Consider the following 23,380-nt stretch of genomic DNA (forward strand, 5'->3'; position numbering starts at 1 on the left):
TGGGGCTGCCCACTACTGTTGCCGATCAGCGTTGCCAGGTGGGAAATGTAGGATTATCGCACCAGACTAAAATGATCGTATTTTGAGGGAAATTATCGTACACCCGTCATTACCAAAATAAAAGGCTTACTGATGCGCTATAGGCAAATATAATCACTCTAGTGTTTCTAGTTTCTTCTTCTTCTTCTTCTTCTTCTGTTTTGAATCTCATTCTCGCTCAACTTCCAGATGGGTCCCAGCGTCTCGTGGGGCGGACGCAGCTGACCATTCAGCCAATCGTGCTTTGGAGATACAGGTGACGTTTGTCTCAAGCACGATTGGCTGGAAACATGTCACATGGGAACAGATGCCTTCAGGGTTCACAAAAAAACTCTGGCATTACAACCACACATTCACAAAATGGTCAAATTAGCGTACATTTTGCCTTTTTTTTGGGATTATTGATCGTACATCGTACAGAGGGCCAAATTATCGTACAAATACAGTAATTATCGTACACCTGGCAACGCTGTTGCCGATGCAAAAACGTGAATGGCCCTACCTACAGCCAGCGTTTGGTTTGTCTGTTCTGGGCTACTGTGGAAACATGTCAGTTCAACATGGTGATCTCCGTGGACGAGGACCTGCTCCGTTTGTAGATATTAATGCCTCATTCTAACACTCACACAATGACTCTCATTTTCAGGTGATTATACACTAAAGAAATCATACATTATATTCAAATTCTGCCAATATATTCCCTTAAATCCCACACACAGGACCTTTAAATGTGTTCCAGTTAATGGTGTGCATTCACAAGTCAGATATGAAAATAATAATCTTATCTCCTTAAACTTGAAATGAACTCCAGTCTTACTGGAGCTAAAATTGTGCAGTCAGTGATTTAAAAGAATTGCAGTGACGTCTTTAAGTCATAGCAGACTGACACAATCTACCTGAGATCTGGTCTTGTTGAGAAAATTGACCTCTTTCTTTTGTAAATATAACCTCACATTCACTGAGAGGAGAGTGTGTTAAACATTGGTTCTGAGATACCCACCAGCCACACCTTTCCTTTGTCTGCTCTCGCCTTATCTTCTGCAATTACACACACATCCACTTATAATCACAACACACTTCATGCAACCAAACCCTATTCCACAGATATCCAGACTCTCCTGCAGCCTTTGACTCTCCTGGAATACTAAATACTATAAATGCCTCCCAGGCATGTTCATACTGAAAGCAGAGTTCTGCTGCGTCCCAGTGGTGTGTGTATGCATGTGTGTGCGTGTGTTTGCGTGTGTCTGTTTGTAATGAAGTCAGTCCAGCGAGGCATTCTGAGGCACGCCGGAGCAGGCTGAGGCAGTCTGACCCACAATCTGTAGCGGTTTGATTCAAGATGTAAGGTCAAATGTGTTCCCAAGTTAATGGGCTGCTCCCACACACGCTCACATACCCCAGCTGCTGCAGAGCGCTGCTCCACCTACACAGCAGTAATGTCCATGTTAGTCATTTTAGTCTTATTTGCTTTTTTAAAAAAGTTCTTCTGTGAACTTCGAATCACAAATTTGCACTGTTGATCAATAGGACAGTGTCTTGACAGCCCTGGCTTTTGACAGAACGACTAGCCGCAAAGTCTAAAATGGAGGAAGCTATCATATCACAGCTTGCACCATCAATTTGTGTTAAGCCTTCCTCTGTCGGAGTATAGACTGAGCAATAGTTGCAGAGAGTTTTGAGACAGGAAATACGTCTTTTCTTTTGTAAGAAAGTATGAGTTGTAATGGGTGCAACATGTTTGGTAAGATGTAGATTGTCTTTCTAGCTTCACCACATATAGAATAAATTTGCTCTCCACATGTGGGAGGAGGTGTATTGGGGTTGAGCAGTACGTTCCTAAGAGAAATGATGGTTCCGTTGCCATGGATACCGTATCAGCAGACCATCTTCTTACTCCCCTGGGCTTTTAACAAGCACACCTGCCTCGCCTTAGGAAACACACACACACACACACACACACTTAGACAAGAGGGTGGGGCTGTCACTCAGGTAAATAAGGGTTTTTCTCCCACACATTCTCCTTTTTATACCAAACATTGCAGCTCGAACATCCACAGTTCTCTCCTGATCTTTGTACTCACTGCTCCGTCATATTATTTGTTCAAGCTTGTTTGTGTTATCCTGTTTTTGTCCAGTTTATTTGCTTTATTACCCAACTGAAAGCAGTGAGATGGAGTAATGACCCACACAGAGAAAGAAAGCTTGATATGCAACAGTTTGCGGACTGGATTCAAAACCAGGGCGTCTTGATTGCAAAGTACAAGAGCCACAGCCACAGAGCCAGCTGTTTGCGAGGGGAAACACAGAGGTCAGAGACTCGGTCCAACGTCTCTGGTCCAGTCTGAAATCTGAACCAAACCACCAGGAGGAAACAGTAGATGGAGAAAGTAGAGCAGAGGAGCAGAGCATGTTGGACTTTAATTCATCTGCAGTGAGTGGTTTGCGGAGCGCTCAGCGCAGGGTAAGTTTTAATCCCCCGTACCTCCCCTGACTGATATTTTCCGTGAGGTTAGGTGTGGGTGGGAAGTCGAGGTGTCAGCAGGTTCATGCAGGTTGTGGCTTTGAAGTAACTGGATGAAGTCGATTATTCATGTTTGAGCTGTAGGAAAAGCTTGGGGACAAAAGTCTGCATGCAAGAAAGGTTTAATGTCATGGACTCTTGAAATGTAACAGGTTACAGACCAACATCTTGGTAAGATTTTCTCCTTTGAGCCCCAAATGGTATCAGTCACATGGGAAAATGTGTGTTTTAGGTCTGATTTTAACCATTTAAGTCACAGTTTTCTGATTTATTTCACCTAAGATAGCTTTAAGGTTGGGGAAATCCTCTATTACCGTATATAATATTCTGTATCAGCTTATTAAAGCTCTTCATAGCTGCTATATGAGGTTTACACAGAATCACATATTTTAATCTAACCCTCTAATGATACAAAATCCAAAATGCAGCCTGACGTATTTGGTGTCTTTGCAAACTTTGGGATCTCCACAAAAGATAGGAAGAGTTAATAGTGATCCTAATAACTGTCCACACTGTCAGTAAACAGCCCAAGTTTTTTCATGTAGATTTATATTACTGAAAATCAGTGTATTCTGCTGATGTGCCCATATCTGCATATCATCTGTGGAAAAATAGAGCACATAGCAAAGTGGAATGAAAACAAGTGGCTGGATGTTAAGAGAGGAAACTCCTGAAAATGTTTTATTTCCTCAGAGCGGATCATCATCTGTTATCTGGAGATGCTTTCAAAGAAGGTTTCAAACCAAATGAGAATAAAAGAGGACAGATTCTAGGAAAAGTTTGCCTTCGTGTCGTAGCTGCACCTCGACATAACTGCTAATATTTCATTATTTGGCCCCAGGGATCCCATTATCCTGTTTTGTAGAGCTCAGATGTTGAGGCAGGAGTCACGGGGCTGTGTTTCATTCTAGCACTTCAGCGACAGTAGACTGGTATGTATGCAGTGAATGTTTAAGTAGTGCATTTGCACACATGTGACAAATTCCACACGTTTGTCCCAGTAGTCTTTTAAATTTCGCTTTTCGTTGCGCGGGCAGATGCAGAAGCACGGTGGAGTCGTGTGCCTGTGTCCAGCGATGCGTGCCACATGAGTGAAGAGGTTTTACCGTGGATCCGGGTCAGACGGTCGGATCTAAGGGAGTGTGTGTTTACACATCAAATAGAAGGCGAGATGGAAAGAGACGAGTCAAAGGAAATCTGTGTGAATGAGAGGCAACCAGGGAGATCTAAATGCTTTGATAAATTCTCTGAGTGCAGATAGCAAATGTTTTCCCAAAGACCAGAGACAATGGGACCAGACACGGGAGAGGGAGAGAGGAAAAGAGACATTCCTGAGTGCGTTGTCCAGTTCAGTCCTGTCATTTCTCGTCAGTGCAGGGACAGCTGTGTCATTTTTGTACCACACAGCTCCTGGTCTCCGGCCTGGAATGTGCTGGGTCCTGTCCTCTCCCAACGGCCCCTTCACTGCCTCCTTCACCCTCACTCTGCCCATTTAGTCCAAACTATTGTCTTTTGATTGAAAGATAAGTTTGAACTGGACCTTGAGTCCTGAATGTAGTCAGGTTTTAGATGTTTTTCAGTTGTGGAAAATAAAAACTTAATGTGAATTATACCAAAACATTTAAACAATCTGGCAGAGGTAGTAAAGACACCTGCGATTATATCATACTTAAGATCGAAATGCCAGCAGCTTGCATGTAGTTACGTCTTCACACACTGATTAAAATTTTCTGACCCCGGAGGCAAAGAGCAGCTGCAAGCACAGATACTGATATGACAAACTTTTCTCTTTGACACAGTAAAACTGGCAAAGCAACTTCCCGATACCTGAGGGAAACATGTGCTGTCATATATTTCTGTTGTGTCATATTATTGCTTTCCATTCCTGCTCAAGTTGCCCAGTTTGCATATTCATTTCATGCTATTTTAAACACATATAATTCTGTTTTTTAGCAGGAAACTGCATTTTTCGCTGTGTCTGATAGTTGTGTGATTGCATTTTGTATTTTAAAAGCCTGTGTAGTATGTTTTAATGGTTATACTGCCTACTGGAAATTAGTACTAAACATAGGATATACTGTGATGACAAAGCAAAGGTCAGTTTTAAATGGCATTCGTTAACATTGACAAACAGCCGGCATGGTGAAAAATATATATGAATATACAGATGTTATGGATGAAATCAGTATCAAACTATAGTATGTTAACAATGGTAATTTTGACAACATGATTCTGTGAAATAATGAATATCGACTGAATATCGAACCTTAAAGCCACAGTGTGTAGGAATTTCTCCCATCTAACGTTGAAATCATATATTGCAGTCAAACAGATCGCGCACTCTAACGCCTCACCCTTTCAAATGCGTATTGCAACAACGGTAGCCGCTGTGTACCAAAAAGCTATGATAACATTGATGAAACCATGTTATCCGATACTTCATGGGGTATTCATTCAGACTCCTAACAGCAGCTAACAAACAAACAAATCCAAAATTCTCCTTTTACAAGAATAAGTCAGATTATTGGTGGAGGTAATAGTACACCAATGATGACATATTTATGAATGCAGACATCGATTTTTGCCAATAAACAACTGAAAATGTTACACAATGTCTGATCAGATTGTTGTTGAATTATTTCAAAACTTTGCCAATTTCAGACCTGATTTTATAGAAGAACAGCTCATAAACAGCTGCTTCTGTTTGGACAGCATTTGAATTTAGGAGGGTTGGCTTCTTTTGTCAAATAACACATTTGGTTTTGCAAAGAAACGTATTCATATCCCTCAAAGTAAGGCATCATATTGGTGCCGATGATCAGGTATTGTATAACTAAATACTGTATTGTACACTTGTCTAAACAAGTTTCAGTCTATATCAAGCTCAAACCATCAAGATAAGATTCCACTGAAAATATTTAAAGGATCATGTTGTGTTATTGTGGAGCACCATGAGAAGAAAAAGTTGTTTTTCAGGTTGTGGCGTTATGCAAACCATATTTACTGGTAGGAATAAAGTGTTTTGCATGCTTGTGCTGGAGCTGATTAATGTGGGATAGAGTCACAACAGCAGCTCCCCTGTGCTGATGTTGTGTCCGTACAACATAAACAGAGCTCACCTGTCAACTGTGCCCACCCCCCTAACCCTGAGGGCTGTAAGTGAGAAAGACAGTTAAAATTCTCTGTCTGTCTGTCTGTCTGTCTGTGTGGACAGAGACAGAGATTTGGGGTGATATGATCCAGCTGCAGTGCGAGGACTAGTAGTCGCCCCTCAAACACAGGAAATCCCCTTACTTCTGCTTCACAGTTCTGTTGTGGCCGCATGTCTGTGTGTATATTTCTGCGGCACAGATCCTGTGTGCATGTGCCAGCGTCGGACTGGTTTTTCAGGGGGGGGGGGTTACTGTACTGCCGGGCCGAACAACCCATCGACCGACCGCAGCCCTGAGGGACGCACACAAAAAAAGTTAAACAAACACAACCACAGCCTTTTTCTCAGGACACTTCCAGACACTCCTATTGGCTGACCCACATGGCAGCCTTGTTTTTTCATTGGTCCCCTTGCCTCCCCCACTCTGCTCTTCTCTTTGGAGGTTTCGCCTCTGAACTGTGACCCCTCTGGGAAAGCAAAAAGATTTCTAAAGGGACCCGGCGAGAGGCGAGGTTCCTCTCTGGAATGTCTTGATTTGGGTCACTCTTCCTATTCCACTACTGTCCTCTCTGACCAGTTTATAGGCCTTTTAGCCTCTCCAGTGAGCGAGAGAATGAAGTCGTGTGTCATGCTGGTGAATGGCAAGCTTGCTTACAGAGTTCAGCTGAACATTCCAGCTGATTCAAAGGTCAGTTCACCCAAAATCCAAGCATGTTTCATTGCTGTGAAGAAACAAAATCCCATTCACCGCCACTGTATTACGGTGGAGGAAGAAATCTGAGAATCTAAATGGCAAGATACTGTAAGAGGTTTACAAAGAAAAAACTTTTTTTGTGGTTTTGGTGAACTGACCCTGTGAAGGAGGAGTGTAGAGGGATTTAGTGGCATCTAGTGGTGAGGGTTGCAGATTGCAACCAGCTGAAACTTCTCTTGGTTAGAATTCCTTCAGTGTTCGTTGTGAAATAGGTTTTTACCAGGAGCTGAATTATTCACAGAGGTCTCCTCCTTTTCAAAACAAACAAATCAGTTGATTAAAACTGAAAAAACTCTGGTTACAGGTCGATGTTTTAAGATAAGATAAGACAAGATGATCCTTTATGCGTCCCACAGCGTGGAAATTTACAGCATTACAGCAGCAGGATGTAGGGATAGTGCAAACAGGAAGCATCAGTAGTAAATATAAATGGCTCATTTTAAGGTACAGAAAACACATGGATTCTTATTTTCAGGTCATTATACATTAAAGGAGACATACTTATATTTTGTCTCTGCTATTGTATCCTAAATCCTACACACTGGAGGTTAAAGAGGAACAGTAAGAGGCACTTCACCTCTTCTTCTCAGTGTGATGATCTATTAGTTGTCGGCCTTGCTGGCCTGTGTTTGGCACCGCTTCCTCCCGGGGGCAGCCAGCAGTTACCGTCTCCGTCTCCTGATTGGCCGTACAGGGCCCGGCGGTGGTTAACTGGCGGGTTGCTTTGCCAGCGGGAGGCTGTGGGCTGGGCCACGCCGCTTGGCCTGATCTCTAATTAGCACTGGCTTGTCAGTTAGTCAGGGTGGATCTGTCTGGGAAATTGCAGTCTTGCACACACAGACACACACAAACCATAGCTGGGAAACACACAGGAAAGCGACAGTGGGATGAGGATTGTCCTTCAGTTTCGGGGGGAGATTGTCTGTGATCATGCGGCTTTGACTTGTGTTGCCGTTTGTCTCTTGTTAGGCTGAAGTGGCTTATTTAGGGCTCGGGGTGTGTTTGTGTGTGTGTCTTGCTGGGCTCTATTAGTGGCCTTGCTGCAGCAGTGAAGTGGTTAACAGTCCCGGGGGAGGCTCATGTTACCAGCAGCAGGGCAGGTCCTTCCCTCCTCTCTCCCCCTCCAGTTTCTCTCTCAGTTAGTCCAGAGAGAGAGGAATGGTGCCCAAGGGATGAAGCATCAGTGCAGCAAGCGACAAAGGAGCTCAATCTAGGAACAGTGCCAGGGCGAGAGGGAGAGGGCGAGAGACACTGAGAAGGCTCAGAGAGGCAGACAGAGAGGGAGTGGGAGACATTTGGCTGTGTGAACTCTCTCAGCGGCATGAAGTCATGAAGCTTTCTGTCCAGCTTGGCATTTTCCCGCAGCACTCTGGTTCCCACGGCAACCCAGGCACCCTGACCAGGTAGATGCGTGTGTGTGTGTGTGTGTGTGTGTGTGTGTGTGTGTGTGCGCAAGGGAACTTGTAGTAAATCCACTTGGTTCAATCTGTGTTCAGGAGGTGCTGAGATCTTTATGGGTTTGTAAATGTTTCGTCATTGCTGTCCACATATCTTTATTTTCTCTCTGCACATTTGTGTGTGTGTGTATCTGTGTGTGTGTCTGTGTGTGTGGGACTTTCCCCTGTGGCTGTATGGATGAGTTGAGACGGTTGTGGTCAGTCTAAATCTCTCAGCACCTCTCGGCTCGTCTGCTCCACGGATGCTTTCAACTCTGCTGCTGTTTGATTTATTCTGCCGGTGCCTCCAGAAGGAAGTTATGTTTCCCCCTCTCTGTTTGTCAGGTTGTTAAAAAAGCTGCAAATGCGTTTGGCTTGAAATCTGCCGGGGACCAGCTGATTAGATTTCAGTGGTAATCTGAGTCTGGGATTTGAGCCATTCAGCAATCTTTGTTTTTGTTTAGTTTTTTCAAAAGCTGTAATTATGATGTTGTGTTCATGTGCTGGTGGGAAACATTCAGGACTTCCAAGTTGGCGGCTGAACAGCTCTGCATTGACTTGCCGTCTTGCTCGTCTGAAAATCTAACTTGACAGATGAATGATGAATGAGTGGTGATAAGTGCTGGGTGTTCAACTTCAGTGCTTTTTTTTTTTTTATGTCACAGGCATCAAGTATCGGAAGTTGGCATTGGATGCTGGTCGGATGCTTAGACTCACTCTGAGATGTTTTCTACATTTTTAGGAATCTGCTAATTTCAGGCTGTATTTTATTTAGGCAAAGTCTTGTTTGGCAGCTTGTGTTACCACAATATGTAACACTGATCTTTGGACAAGTTTGGTTTGTTTTGTCAAGTTAAAAAGTAGAAAAACATGGTCATATTGCTCCAACTACTGCAAGCTGTTGGAAATAGTGTTGTTTGGTATCAATAAACTAAGAATTATATTGGCTATAGCAACGAAGAATTTCAACAATATGCTGACGTACTGGTAACATAATTTATCAAGCAGAAATGTCAAACTTTTTCTGCTTCCAGCTGATAAAATTATCTTTTTATTTTGGACTATTTGTAGCACAGTTGTCTTCAACAATTTGAAGACATCGTCCTGGGCTCTGAGAACTTGATGGACATTTTATAGACTAATCTAGTGACAGAAAATAATCAGCAGCTGAATCAATAATGAAAGTAATCCTTAAACTTAAGGTCTGGTTGGTGTGATAGGAGCAGAGGGGGTGTGTGAAAGAGGGATGTGTGTGTGTTATTAGTCATTATTGTTTCACTGCTGTCATACAAAGACTTCCTTGACGGGTTTTTATGTATCATTGGTCTTAAATGATTAACTGAACGGATCCCAGACGACTGTGGAAATACAGATAGTTTGACGACACTGGCTCTCTCTGTGTGTGTGTGTGTGTGTGTGTGTGTGTGTGTGTGTGTGTGTGTGTGTGTGTGTGTGTTTCCTCTGGTGCAGCCAACCCTGCACTAGCCATGACCATCAGCCTCCCTCTGGTCCTTTCAGAGCGATGTTTGCCAACTGGCCGGGCTTCCTGTCCCCCACAGCCTCCCAGCGGATGCACGCATGCACAGACACACAGACACACACACACATATTTACAAATATCCTGCATTAACTCCCGGAGTGTTTGCTCTGTTCAGATGGGTTTGTTTGAACAACTCACAGACACACACGGACACACACACTCGCACAGAAACGCACCCTGTGATGTCACCCCTCCGACAAGCCTTTGTTCGTATGATAGACAACCCCATTCAGCCTGTTGGGGTGTGTGTGTGTGTGTGTGTGTGTGTGTGCTGAAGTCAGTTCAGACGGAGAATAAAGAAAGAGACTCCAGGCAGTCAGAGAAGCCGGATCCATCTTTTTTTTTCTTCTTCTTTGCAGTTTTATTTTGGTTTAACACTGGAGTTAATAGATTAAGTTTTTCTTCTCTTTTCATACTAAGGCATGTATTTATCAGAAGTATTTGCTGTCCTTGTAAAATGAAGTGTACAAAGTATTTTTTAGTTTTAAGTTTAAGGTTGTTTTTTTTAAGTTTTTGTATTTGTATTTGTTGTATATGTAGGGACACTCAGTATGCATCCATAAACGCTCTTTAACAACCACACTCACACACCTACAGTAGTTATATTTTAAGTGTAGATGTGTATAAATCTATGCTTAACCTAAAATATAACACAGGAAGAAAAGGACAGAAGCATCAACTTCTGTTTCACTTGATTTGCAAAAAAAACCCTCACTCTTTCTTCTGGATCTTTGTCTGTAAATGGTTCAGCTGACTGATGCACAGCAGCATTGTGTTCATGGTATAAGAAGCTTCACGTCTCACTGCTAACCGTCTGTTGAGTGTCTCTTCAAAGAGGAACTAAACATGTTACTGAAGAGCCGCCGTGACGCTGTCTGCCAAGAGGACTCCCCCGTCCTCTCCACTCTGAAAGATTGACTGTTTAAAGAGGACTAAAGTGAATCTGTGTGTCTGTGTTTCCAGCTGGGATGACAGCAGCTCTGTGAGCAGTGGCATCAGTGACAACATCGACACAGATGACATCAACACCAGCTCCTCCATCTCCTCCTACGCCAACACGCCCGCTGCACAGCGCAAGGGCCTCAACACACAGGTAAGACTACACGTGCAAACACACACATACATCCACATTTATGAAAAATATCAAACTTTTTTATGGTTGTGCTGCAGGCTGGGATAGCCAGTGTCATGTTGGATCTGGTTCAAAGTTGGTTTATCATCTGGATTAATTCAATCCCATTAAATCTTTCATTCTGTCCTCCCTTTTTATTAGAAAAGGGCAATGTACAAACATTTAGACGTGTGTGTAAACCGCAAATATGTAATATACCTCACAAAAGTTGAGTTTTAGCTCTTAAATTACATGGTTGTTAAAAGCCAAGGTTCAATTAAAGAAAGGATTTGTATCAGTAAGCATATTTTATACTGTGTTCAGGTATGATTTGAATTCTGTCACACTCTAGGTGTACATGTGGTCCAGTGTGAAGCTCATGGATTCCTAAATACAAATCAAAGTGCAAAAAAACCACTGAAGTTTTCACCATATACAAAAAGGCACCAAGGCATGTGATGCACAATTTCCATGTCAACAATAGGACCACATGAGGTTCATTTGAAGGCAGCACGAGATTCACATTAGGTCTGTGAAAAATGAGATCTACAATGCAGGAATTGTCAGTTACCGTTTGTAAACACAACATGCAAACTTGGCCCCTCCTCCCTACACTGCTTGTATGTACACTACCGTACTATTGTAGGATGTTTCATTGTAATAAAAAAAGCCAGTATTTTAGCAAACAGAGCTAACTGCCGGCACCTACCTGTCTAACAGAAAACACGCCAACTCCGTGTTGCTCTTCATCCCCATCCTCTCCTTCACTGCTCGCCAGCAAAAATGAAAGTAAAAGCCAACCCCAGATTCACTTTTGTTTTAGAAAGCTTTGTCCACTTGGCGTTTCGCCTCGCTATATTTGTGTTTTTCGGCACTGTGTCCACTATTTTTAGCACCAGGTTATAAAGTCCTGACCTCACCTGCGTGCTGTTATTGGCTGGAGGCTACAGACTTCAGGCCAAAGGTTGCAGCCCAGCCACAGCTAAATAAGAAGATGATCCAGGCAGAGGGAAGGGTCTCTGCAGATAAAAACAATGCCACGCACTACTAGTGGATCAAAAGTGATGATTGAAAGGAATTATTTTTGTGTGAGTCTCTACATTGTTTCCTAGGAAAGTCCTACATAGTATACCCTTAAATAGCATAAACTCCATATGGTATTGTGAAATAATTGGATGAAATTTAAACTTAATGTATCAAGTGGTAAACTGATGCAACCGTTTCTTTCCACTTGGCCTCATTTCTCTAAAGCCAGTCTGTCCCAGCATTCCTCTGCCTTCAGAGAAGAATGTGAGACTACAGCTGTGAACTCACAAAGCCAAAGCTGATGTTGACTCTGGCCTCAAATCATTAAACACTGATTAAGAGCCACTCCCCTTCAGGGAAAGTGATCGGTGAGACGATAATATTGTCAGCTGACTCACGTGTACGTCACGCTCACGGCGTTGTGGCGTGATGTGGAGCCGATCGCCATGTGACGTGTGTCCGTTATGTCTGCAGAGGTCGAGGTGCTGGATGAAAAACAAAGGAGGGCACAAAGGAGCCTTTCTCTCCGTACAGCAGCCCGACACAGTGCAGGTTGATTAAGTCTAGTTTAAATTCTGTGAGCAGAGCAGCTTGCCGCATTTTTGTAGTGTTGCCGTGGCAACCAAAGAACGAACTTAAAAGCAGCCATCACCCCTCAAACAGCTGTAATTTACTGTTGGAAAAATAAAGGCTACGGTAAACTGGCTGAGTTATACCCCAATTTAGAACAATTAAAACTTCTCAAAAAGTTTTTTCAAGTTCAGCTCTAACTTGCAAACAGAGTGTTCTAGGTTTTGAAAAAAGACAAACGAAGTTGTAAAGCTCAGGATGATCAGGAGCAGCAGCTATTTCCACTTTTTATTGTCAACAACAGTCATCACAGACAACCAAAGTGGACTTCTTTGCTGTGAGTGCAGACTAGCATAAGATTTGACTCCTTAAAACACACTTAGAAAGCTGCTTTGAAAGGAACATACTCTAATGTCATCTCATTTTAATGGTCACCATACAGAATCCCAAAAGACCGGCATCTTCTTGACTTGGGATTTTGCTTATGAAGACTTGTTTAAAGACTTAAAACTGATGACAGACTTGAGACATGACTTTAAGTTCAAGGCTCTCTTTCAAAAACATGAGCTGTTCAGCAAAGTGGAAGCAGAGAAAATGCCTCTCTCTCATTTCAAATAAGGAGGAGACGTCTTTCTGCTCTGGCCCTGACGTGGTCAAACAGCTTCCCCACAAACTGCTCAGGTGATGGTGGTGTGGACGCTGGCAGGATCACACAGCATGATGGCTGTGGTCATAAAATGGAGTGCTTTTTAGAGGCACTTGGCAACGTCTAATAAAAGACGCTTTCTTCAGCAGTAATAAATCTGACCTACTGGGTGTATGTGTGTGTGTGTGTGTGTGTGTGTGTGTGTGTTTTCCCAGCCTGTGACGGATGCAGAGAAGCACTCGGCTTCCACAGCAGTGCACCAGACCTGGTCAGGAGACGAGGTGAAGAGGCCAGACGGTGGGTCAGACAGCGGGGTCAGGATGGAGCCGGGCTCAAAGTGGAGCCGTCGGAACCCCTCCGACATCTCCGATGAGTCAGACAAGGGCGGCTCAGGGAGGAAGACCCCCTCAGTGTCTCACACGGGCTCTTGGAGGAGAGGCATGAGCACTCAGGTGGGGGTGACGTCCCCCCGGACTAAAAGCACCAGTAGCACAGGCTCCTCAAGCTCCACTGGCCTCAAGACCCACAGTTCAGGTAACAACGACCTCCACTAATAAATAAATGAGATTACTTATACAACAAATATCAATTGTTAATGAACCATTCTTTATCTCCTCACTTCCCTGTTATGTCTCGTTCTGTGTGCTGCAGGTAAAACAGATGACGTCAAGGTGTCAGAAAAGGGTCGTCTCTCTCCTCGTCCTAATGGTCTTCACCGCTCGCCCTCAGATGCAGGACGCAGCAGCGGTGATGAGGCAAAGAAGCAATCGATCCCCACCAGCCGCACATCGACCACAAACGCCCTCACTCACACTGTTTCAGACCCCCACTCCCAGACACATACACTCACCTCGCGCACTCCTACCAGCACCTTCGGTTTCAAGAAGCAGGGCCATGGCATGGGAACCATGGTTACTGCCAGTGGTGCAACTATCACAAGTGGCTCAGCCACACTGGGAAAGATGCCCAAATCTGGGGCTCGCTCACTGGCAGGAGGCTTGAAGGCTGGCGGGCAGGATGGCGGGGTTGCACTGGGTCACCATGACGACAGTTTCCTCCCCATGAGTGCCCGCTCCACGCTGCAGTATCGCAGCCTGCCGAGACCCAGCCGCTCGGGAGCAGCTGCCCGCAACGGAAACCGGTCCTCCACCAGCAGCATCGAGGCTGCTGTACTCTCTGTCACGTCTCACGGGAAAAACTCAATGAGCTTGACCAAGGCCAACGGCTCAGGAGGCGTGATGGCCAACCAGACAGATCGGGAGAAGGGCGTCTCAGAGATAGACAACCTGAGGAGCGGAGTGGTGATGCAGAGTGGAGGAGCAGCGACTGTTCCTTTGACAGGAAGACAGCAGGTTTCTTCACCTACACTGCGGAGGTGAGCACACACACACACACTTGCACGCGCGCATGCTCTTGCAGACATAGTGGCGGATAAGTGATGATGAGACATGCTGAGTGGGGTCCTCTTGTATGGGCTTGAATTTATCCACATACAGCCCAAACACACACAGAAGGCCATTTAAAAAGACAGTAATCATGCAGTCACAGTAAATGATAAACAGTGGTGAGTAATGATCACATGTGTGGGCTTGTTGTACACACTGACATACACACACACACACACACACACACACACACACACACACACACACACACACACACAGGCTCAGTGAGGTTATATCAGGCCATTGTGAAAGGCAGGCTTTGAGCCGGGCTGATCAGCTGCCAAGCCTCAGCCTTGGCAGTGCAGGGGGGGAGGTTGGAGGGGGAGGGTGTGGTACAGGGTAATGGGTGCTGAGTCTTACCTCAGTGCTCTGCCCTCATTAATGTGAGGGAGTGATAACTCTTCAAAGAGGCTGTGTGCTGCCATTATCGCCCACCGCGGCTCCAGTCATCATAGCCTGCCATTTAGCTCTAACCCAGGATTAGTAGAGAAGCAGGAGAGAGTTTTTTGTCTGTGTGTGTGGGTCTGTGTGTGTGTGTTGGCCTTGAGAACACTGACTCTACCTTTCCTGGCTGCAGATCCTCTCCTCTCTTCCTTGTTTCATACAGTAAAGAATTATACTGGTGTTTTTGTCTCGCCAGCCTCCGTTAAACTCTTTGATCCAGACCAGTCATGAATATTTTACATGCAATTTGTTGTTTAATTTTCTGTTAATATTCATAACCCCTGGAGGACAAATCCTAATGATTTTTTTAACCTCATGACCCTTTGTCTTGCAACAGCATCGATTTTAAATTTACAGTTATACAAAAAAAGATAGCTTAAAGCAACTTTGACAGCTTAAAGCAATGTAGCATTATAAAGCATTAAAAGATGTGCAAAATGTGTACATAGATACTAATAAATAATATAACTACATAACATTAGATTCTCCTTTAAGGTCACATTAGACAGACAGAATATGCATCTTTCGCATTGTTAGGACATTAGGAAATGACATCCTTTGATTTATTCCTGCTCTTTTAGCCCCTGGTCTCACCCTTCCTCCCCTCCCTGATTTTCCACAGGTTGTTTGGTGGGAAGCCCAGTAAACAGGCTCCAGTCACCACGGCTGAAAACATGAAGAACTCCACTGTCATCTCCAACCCCCACGCCACCATGAACCATGTGGGCACAGTGCTGGAGTCCCCCGACGGAGGGGTGGGAGGCGTGGACAGCGAGACCAGCAGCCTCCTGTTTGGAGGCAGGGCACAGGGATTAGGGATGGGGACGCTGGGCAGCGAGCAGGTGAGCAAGAAACAAATAACGGAGATAATGACTCTATCAGTCAGCTTACTCTGTAAATGATGAGTGTGGATAACAAAATCATCCAATATTTGGCTGTAATTCTCCATGGTAACCACACACTCCAAAACTTTGGCATACAGAATATGTCAGGTCCTGGGCTTTTTGATTCATGGGTGTCCAAAGTGATGTATATTTCCTTTTAAAATTACTGACGTAGCCTGGTGTATCTTTAGCACTGTGTAACAGGAGCAGCCACTTATTCATTAGTTTCACTGCTATTTTTAGCTGCACACATTCTCCAACTGCCCACCAAACATTACTTACCATGAAAAGGGGGAAAGCGCATTTTCTTTTCTTTGGAGTTTATTTTGGAGTTGCATTTGAATTCTTTTTTAGCCAGGCTCGTGGCGGCAATGTTGGCACGTTGGTCTGTTCACCACTTTGGTCCAGATTCTAACAACCTAACAGATTGCTCGGGGCGTCGGTGGCTTAATGGTATTGCAGGCGCCCCATGTACAAGGCTGTTGCCGCAGCGGCCCGGGTTCGACTCCAGCCTGTGGCCCTTTGCTGCATGTCTCTCCCTCTCTCTCCCCCCTTCACACTTCACTATCCTATCAATTAAAGGCAAAAAATGCCCTAAAAAATATCCTTAAAAAAAAAAAAACCTAACAGATTGCTGTGACATTTTGAACAGACATTTATGTCCTCCGCGGAAAGAATTGTAATAACTTAAAGGGGCAGTGTGTAGGATTTAGTGGCATCTAGCACCCATCCCTTTCCAAGCATTTAGGAGAACCTTTGATTACCTTCGGGTTAATTTGTGCCACCAATTTCAAGCTGCCACTTCAATGTATAAAAGTGATAGGCCCTCTCTAGAGCCAGTCTTCGATTTGTCCATTCTGGGCTCCAGACTATCACATACTTCTGAATATTGTATTACTTTTCTATCAATAGATCCCCCTGAATCCTACACACAGGTCCTTTAAGAGTGATAACAACGTATTCCATTACAATGTGAAAGGGTTTACTCATAGTGATGAACCTTTAGAGTTTTATCACCGGAATCGGTAGCTCTTTGCCCTCGGCTTGATGTAGCTTTATGGTGAGTTTCAGCTTATTGTTTAGCTGTCTGGCCCACAGCTTCACTGTTGTGGTTTACTCTGACTAATGTTAGTGTTTGTAACAACTGCAGGCAGCTGCTTTCAGCCAGAAAACTCTAAAAACCACTGTACACCACCTGCTCATTAGCAAACAGCAGGCTAACAGTCAGCAACTGGCTGGTGAACATAGTGGAGCATTTAGCAGCTAAAGAGGCAGATAGTAGAGACCAAAAATGGACAGAAACACTCATGACCAATCAGATTTGTCATCATTTAATTTTAGAGCTATCATCTTTTCCACACAGGTTTGTGGTCAGCTGTCAAGCCAGAATGTCTGGGATTAAGACTGAAAATAATTATGTACCTTTGAGCTTAGAGATGTTTGTGTGATGACAACGAGGCTTTGGCGGGGACACGAGGATGATTCTGTTCTCACCTGACTGATACCACAAACAAAGTGTTTTCAGTGGAAGTTCAGATGGGTAGTGCAGGTACTTGTTAGACTAACTGTAGGCTACGTATTGCAGCAGAAGTGTAAACATGCTCAGTCATGAACTCACCGTCACCTTCTCACATGATTCATGAGACTTAATCAGACTGTGTCTCAATCATGAAGTGACTCACTGTGTATTGTTTTTAAGCGGCAGTCATGTCTCAACAGAAAGTATGCATAGGTTCAAAAGTTTAAATGGTTATCTTAAAGCAAATAAACCATTAAATAAACGTGAAAAATGCGTAAGAGAAGCAGAGAAAAGCTGCACATTCAAGAGAATAAATGAATTACTAAAGATATGAAGTGACTAACTGTCACTTTATATCTCAAAGTACACAGACTGTCACCGATTGTTAAAAACAATAACCTCCCCTCCACCCCTCCACAGGCCTCCAGTCCCGGCTCAGTCTACTCCTCCACTGGACCCTCCAATAGCCTGACGTGGGGCACCACCTTCAGCAGCTCCTCCGCTCAGAGTAGAGAGAGCACGCTGGGCGGGCACGGTGGGACAGGCAGCATGGGATACCCCTCCGTCAGCAGCATGCACACCAGCAGCGAGTCCATCGACATGAGTCTGGGCAGCGCCGGCCACGGGACCCACAGGGAGGACACCCTGTCCGCTCTGGGACGTACCGGCAGCGTCAAGACCGGCATGTCTGAGAGGTGAGGAAAGTGGGGAATTTTGGGTGTCCATTTTAAAAAAAAAAAACCCCATCAAAATTCAAGTCAGTCATCTGTTCTTGCATCATGCCTTCATCTGTGTGGTATATGAGGTTGTTTTCAGGTTCCTTATGTACACTCAAGTAAGAGTGGGTTAAACTGAGCAAGGGTGCATTTTATTGCTGAGTTTGACTTTTCATATGTAAAAGACTGACGTTTCGGTAACATTTTACTTGTAGGTATCTACATAAGAGTGACATGACACTGTCATAACTATGACATGGCACGGTCATGAACCTGTCATGAACATTATGTACATATCATAAGCGTTTATGACTGCTGTCATTAAGTGTCATGCTGTTTTTGTAATGACAAGTTGACATTGTTTGGGTTGTCTTGATTATGACAACTTGACATTAATCAAAGTGACATTACCAGAAGTTGTCTTTGTCATGACAAGTTGACATTAGATTTGTTTGGGATGTCCTTATTATGACAACTTGACATTAACCAGGATGACATTACCAGAAGATGTCTTTGTCATGACAAGTTGACATCAACAAGAAATGCACCTCTTTTTGTGTTTATGACAAGTTGACATAATGATTATTATTGTTATGACAAAGACATCTTCTGGTAATGTCACTTTGATTAATGTCAAGTTGTCATAATCAAGACAACCCAAACAATGTCAACTTGTCATTACAAAAACCAAATGACACTTAATGATAGGAGTCATAAATGTTTATGACATGTACAACATGTTTATGTCAGTGTCATGTCATAGTTATGACAGTGTCATGTCACCCTTATGTAGATACCTTCAAATAAAGTGTTACTGAAGTTTCTTTGGTACTTCTAATTAATGTTATTTCAGAGGTAACTACTTTTATGTAGTTAAAATAAGCTTCACTTCAACCGGTTAAAACAGCTGAAATACTGCTTGCACATTTATGTATCTGTAATAATAATCCAGGAGAAGAATGTATAATATAATTCTTTGAAAGGGGTTCATCTGCATAATACTTCAACTTTTTATTCTACATTTTAGTAAAATTGTTATTGCAGGGTTTTTTTTTTCGAAGTACAGGTTTCTTTTAACTTCTTGACATCAATAATGTCACTTAAAGGAAGACATCACCCACAAAATGACCATTTGTCATTTGTCATGCTGTGTCACCTTGAATTTATGAAGTTCATGTCTCCATGGAAAACAGAGAACATATTGATCGGTTGAGGACCATCTTTAACAACAGTAAAACTAAACAGAAACATCAGTTTACAAATTCTTCCACGATTAAACACTGAGCTGATGTGAAATGTATCTTTGAAACATGCGAGAAAAACAAAGTTTTATTCATGAATTCAAGGTAACACGTCATGACTGACTGATGTGCAAACGATCATCTTGTGGGTGAAGTATTCCTTTAAGGGTTTAAATACTTTTTATCTCTGAAATCGTCCCCAATACTGACATTAACTCCTTTTAAAAAATCCAGAATCGCGATGATGCAGCAAGCATCTGTCGTGGTGAGGTGTCGCTCCTTGTTTGCCATTCTGTCCACGCTCGAGCAGAGAAACAAAATCCCATGGCATCCTCAGTCGATTACACAGTAATTGTGGTCATTGTAGGGGATTCCATGCTGACAGGTTGACTGTGTAATGTGACAGGAATGTCTCGGAGGAAACTTAATAGCATCTGGAGTCGAAGCTTTGAGGCTATGACATCACCCTCCTCACTGAGTTTCCTTATTAACGTCTCTGGTGAAGAATCTCGCAGTTGAGCTCTGTTCTGAAGGATTTACTTCATTCTCTAAAACTTTCTTTCTCTGTGTCTGTTGTGCGTTTTTCCTTCCTGTCCTCAACCAGTCCCCTCTCCTCCCCCTCTGCTAGCCCTATATTCAGCCGAAACACGCTGCCTCGGAAGCAGGACAGGTAAATGTACCTGTGTGCGGTGTTAGGCTTCTGGTGAGACAGCTGTGGAGGTTCCTACTGAACCACCACCTGCTGCCACACAGAGAGCATCACAGAGAGGAGCTGTGTGTGTGTGGTAGCTTGTTGTGTTCGATGGTGTATGTGTGGAGGTGTCTCGCTCTGTGTGGCAGTTTGTGGTTATTTTTAGGACCTCTAGCTTCTGTATGAATGGGAACTTGTGAGACTGTAAACATGAGGTTGTCTGTGTGGATGTTCGCAGCTTCACTGTTTTTGTTTAGTGGTCCGTGTTCACATACTGCCACCTTGTGGTAGAATTTGTATGTGCAGATTTATCCAGCAGCATGAGCTTAGGATGCTTATCATTGATTTTACACTGCAAAAATCTCAGTCTTAAGCCATGATTTACCATCTCTGAGCCCTTAGAGTCTTTAATTAAGCAAGAATTTAAATATTCAGCCACGATGAGATGACTGAAACTGTTTCAAGAATTTTCTGTAATCAAGTGTGATCTTATCCCAGTGATGGGATCTGCCTCTTTTAAGAAAATTCTTGCAATGATTTGAAAGAGGAGTCTTTTCAGTTGTCTTAATAAAAGAGTGAAAGTCAAAACTTAGGGTGCTTTCACACTGGTAGTTTGGTTGGTCCAAACCAGTGGAAAAAATGACTCATTGCATTTTAGGTCTAGTCTTGTTCCTGTTCCTCTTTGTTTTTTATAAATCACTCACCACCAAGAAACACAATAAAAAACACCAATGCACAGAGTCCAACTCAAGGTTGCTTCCCATGATGATTATGTACCACAGCCTCACATTGATAAGACACTCACTCGAAGGACAATGTACGGTGTGCAATGTGTGTTGAATGCGCCTACTTGCATGGTCGGCCACAGTGTTAATAGGCAGCGTTGTGATAGTTAGATGCAAATTATTGGAAACTGTTTTGCGTAAATAAACATGCATGTTTAAATGCTTTACATTTGCATGAACCTAAATATACAGGAAAATATACATTCATACAGTTCACATTCCCAAATCATCCCTGAAATTATACAGACTGACAGGTAACTTGTTCAGTTTTGGCAATTGCCATCCGGTATCCTCAGGACACACATGACGAAATCAAATTCCAGTGACAGATATTTATGCAGCACTTTAATGCTTCTTTTTTCTTGCTTTTTATTGTTTCAGTAAGAAAAAATTCTACAGCAACCTAAATCATGACAAATAGTTATATCTAGATATAATAACAGATAAGATAGTAAGGGTATATTTAAAAATATGGAATAAATACTATGTACATACTGTGTGTATAAAGCCACTGTAAGGCACTTTTACAAAAGAGTTAATGAAACAAAATATAAAATCAAATAAATAATGTGACTAAAATTAAACCATATACAATGCTTCTGATGTATATATTTATGCTCTTATGTGTCACAAAGAGCTCACAGAGAAATAAATGATTGTAAGCATTAATAGTATTATTAGACTGCAAATCGATTGCATGTTATGAATAATGTGTAACGCAGAAAACAGGACAAAAAGAAGGCGTCTTGTACTGTAATGAATCAAGGCTTATTACTGTGGGATTGCTGTCACACACTTTGTAATGGACTTAATGAAATGACAAATGACATGGAGTCAGATACAATCATAGCGGTTTTAACAGCCTTTCAAACAGGAAAAATACCCTCGCTGACATGTATTTGTGTTCCCATGGATACAAGTATACAATAGCATACATAGCTTAGCTTATAAGAACATGCTAAAATCACATATGTGCTATCATGAAATCCTGTGGTTGGTTTGTTTTCTTTCACACCACAAACCAACTGCACCAGAATCCGTTTGGAGGCAGACCAAGATACACCTTTTCAAGCATTCTCGTTTGGATTAGTTGACAGCTTTCACACCAGACCAGACAAACCATCCCAACCGGGGAAACGGACCTGTGTTTGTTTTAACCAAAGCAAACAGGTTAGGTGTGAAAGCACCCTTACTTGGTCAGATAGAGATTTTTTGCAGTGTGTAAGTTGGGATGTACTAGTGTCAATAGGAAAAATGTCTTTGCAGGTTAAAGATAGCATTGGGTAGTTCTTGAGAGATGCAGCCACATGTTTCCTTGCCTCCTTGCCTCCTTTGCTTTCCTCCTCTGAAGTGTTTCTCTCCCACAGCGGGCCACACTGTGGTAGAAACACTCTGCCCAAGAAGGGACTCAGGTACTGACCTCACTTCCTGCTGGACATGTTGCGCTTCCACACACTGGTTCACCAAATTGTGTTCTGTCTTTCTTTTGTTTCTGCGTCTACATTCACTCTCCGAGGCTTGTGCTCACGCTTGATAAAAATGCTTTTGACGTTTTTGTGTTTGGCACTTGGCACATGTGTTGTTGTGTTGTGCTTCTGTGACGAGGCATGTCACTTTGTATCACAGCTATCACTGTGTTGTTCTGTAGCTGGCTTGCGTTCAGGGGGGTCAAATTTTCTTTGGCTTCTTTGCTGCTTTTTTCCCCAGTTTCTGTTGCTCACAGCTGAGAATCAGTCTATGTTCCCGCTGTTGTGATTTGTTTCAGCATCTGATTCATCACGTTAGATCCCAGCTACTAATCTGGCTGCTTGAGAGGATAAAATTCACCTCTCTGATTGTAAACGTCAGAAAAATCAAAATCATCTTGTCTGTAAAATCACAGAATCCACACTGCACCTGCTCTGTTTTCTGTCCTTGCTTCCACTTGAACCTTTTTTTGACTTCCTGTAGGTATGGCCCGTCCCCACAGCTGCGAGGTCACGAGGAGGCCCGTGATTGGCTGCGCTCCCACTCCACCAGCGGGCTGCAGGAATCAGCCAGTAACTCCCCGTTCTCCCCCAGCTCCAGCCTCACCTCCCCCTCTGGCACTCGCTTCAACTTTGGACAGCTCGGTACGCCCCTCACACACACACACACACACACACACACACACACACCACCATAACCCAGCACTCCACGTGTGTTTACTTTAATCACTAGTTTATTTGTTCTCTGTTGGTTGAGACCAAAACGATTTCCAAATTCAGTGCATAAACTCAAACCACATTGCCATAAAGCTGTGGACAATTAGGAGGTTGCAGTTTTTCAAGTGAGAGAAACTTTGATTTAGCTTCAGTTCAATACATTTAGCTCTACTTATCTCATGTGATTTATCAGTAGACGAATATAAAATTGATTAATTAATCATTTAAGACGTTAATCAAGCAAAAATTGCCAAACATCTTCTGGATTTATCTTCTCAGAAGTAAAAAGTTGCTGCTTCTCAGTATTCAAATATGCTCAAAATATTGTTAAAAATATAAATAAATGATGATCATGTGCACATTCAACTAACGTTAATGTCTTAATTACATTGTATTTGTCAGATAGCTCCCCAAAGTGTTAATCATTTATGTTGCTGTACTTGCTTGTGATAACGAATAGAGCAGGAAATGAGTTTTCAGATTTAAACTTTTCTCAGGGGGCCTAGTCTGTTGGCACATATGGTCTCCCAGTGTTGACTCCATGGCCTTGCACAGTTGGAATCAGTAATCTGAGGGTGTTGCCTTGCACTCTGGGAAATTCAAATGATCCCCAGTTTTCTGACATTTTATACACTAACATTAAATCCAAAAATGTATTAATAATGGGTAAAAAAC

At 43.0% G+C, this 23,380-nt stretch overlaps 1 protein-coding gene across 12 annotated transcripts in view; it reads left to right on the forward strand.

Moving 5' to 3' along the window:
• The window catches only part of nav2a (neuron navigator 2a), a 293,430-nt gene that overhangs the window by 242,829 nt on the left and 27,221 nt on the right, over nt 1–23,380 (forward strand). For 9 of the 12 annotated variants that reach the window (XM_050043281.1, XM_050043303.1, XM_050043283.1 and 6 more), the window contains 7 exons: nt 10,408–10,537; nt 13,013–13,331; nt 13,449–14,172; nt 15,309–15,528; nt 17,510–17,784; nt 21,890–21,934; nt 22,473–22,633. In XM_050043281.1, coding sequence (XP_049899238.1) covers nt 10,408–10,537; nt 13,013–13,331; nt 13,449–14,172; nt 15,309–15,528; nt 17,510–17,784; nt 21,890–21,934; nt 22,473–22,633 — 1,874 coding nt within the window. Of the gene's footprint in view, nt 1–7,483; nt 7,872–10,407; nt 10,538–13,012; nt 13,332–13,448; nt 14,173–15,308; nt 15,529–17,509; nt 17,785–19,650; nt 19,717–21,889; nt 21,935–22,472; nt 22,634–23,380 lie in introns of those variants that run through there. The other 3 variants (XM_050043348.1, XM_050043340.1, XM_050043296.1) reach the window with 3 other exon arrangements.

Source organism: Epinephelus moara, chromosome 1 (assembly GCF_006386435.1).
Source record: "Epinephelus moara isolate mb chromosome 1, YSFRI_EMoa_1.0, whole genome shotgun sequence".
NCBI lineage: Eukaryota > Metazoa > Chordata > Actinopteri > Perciformes > Serranidae > Epinephelus > Epinephelus moara.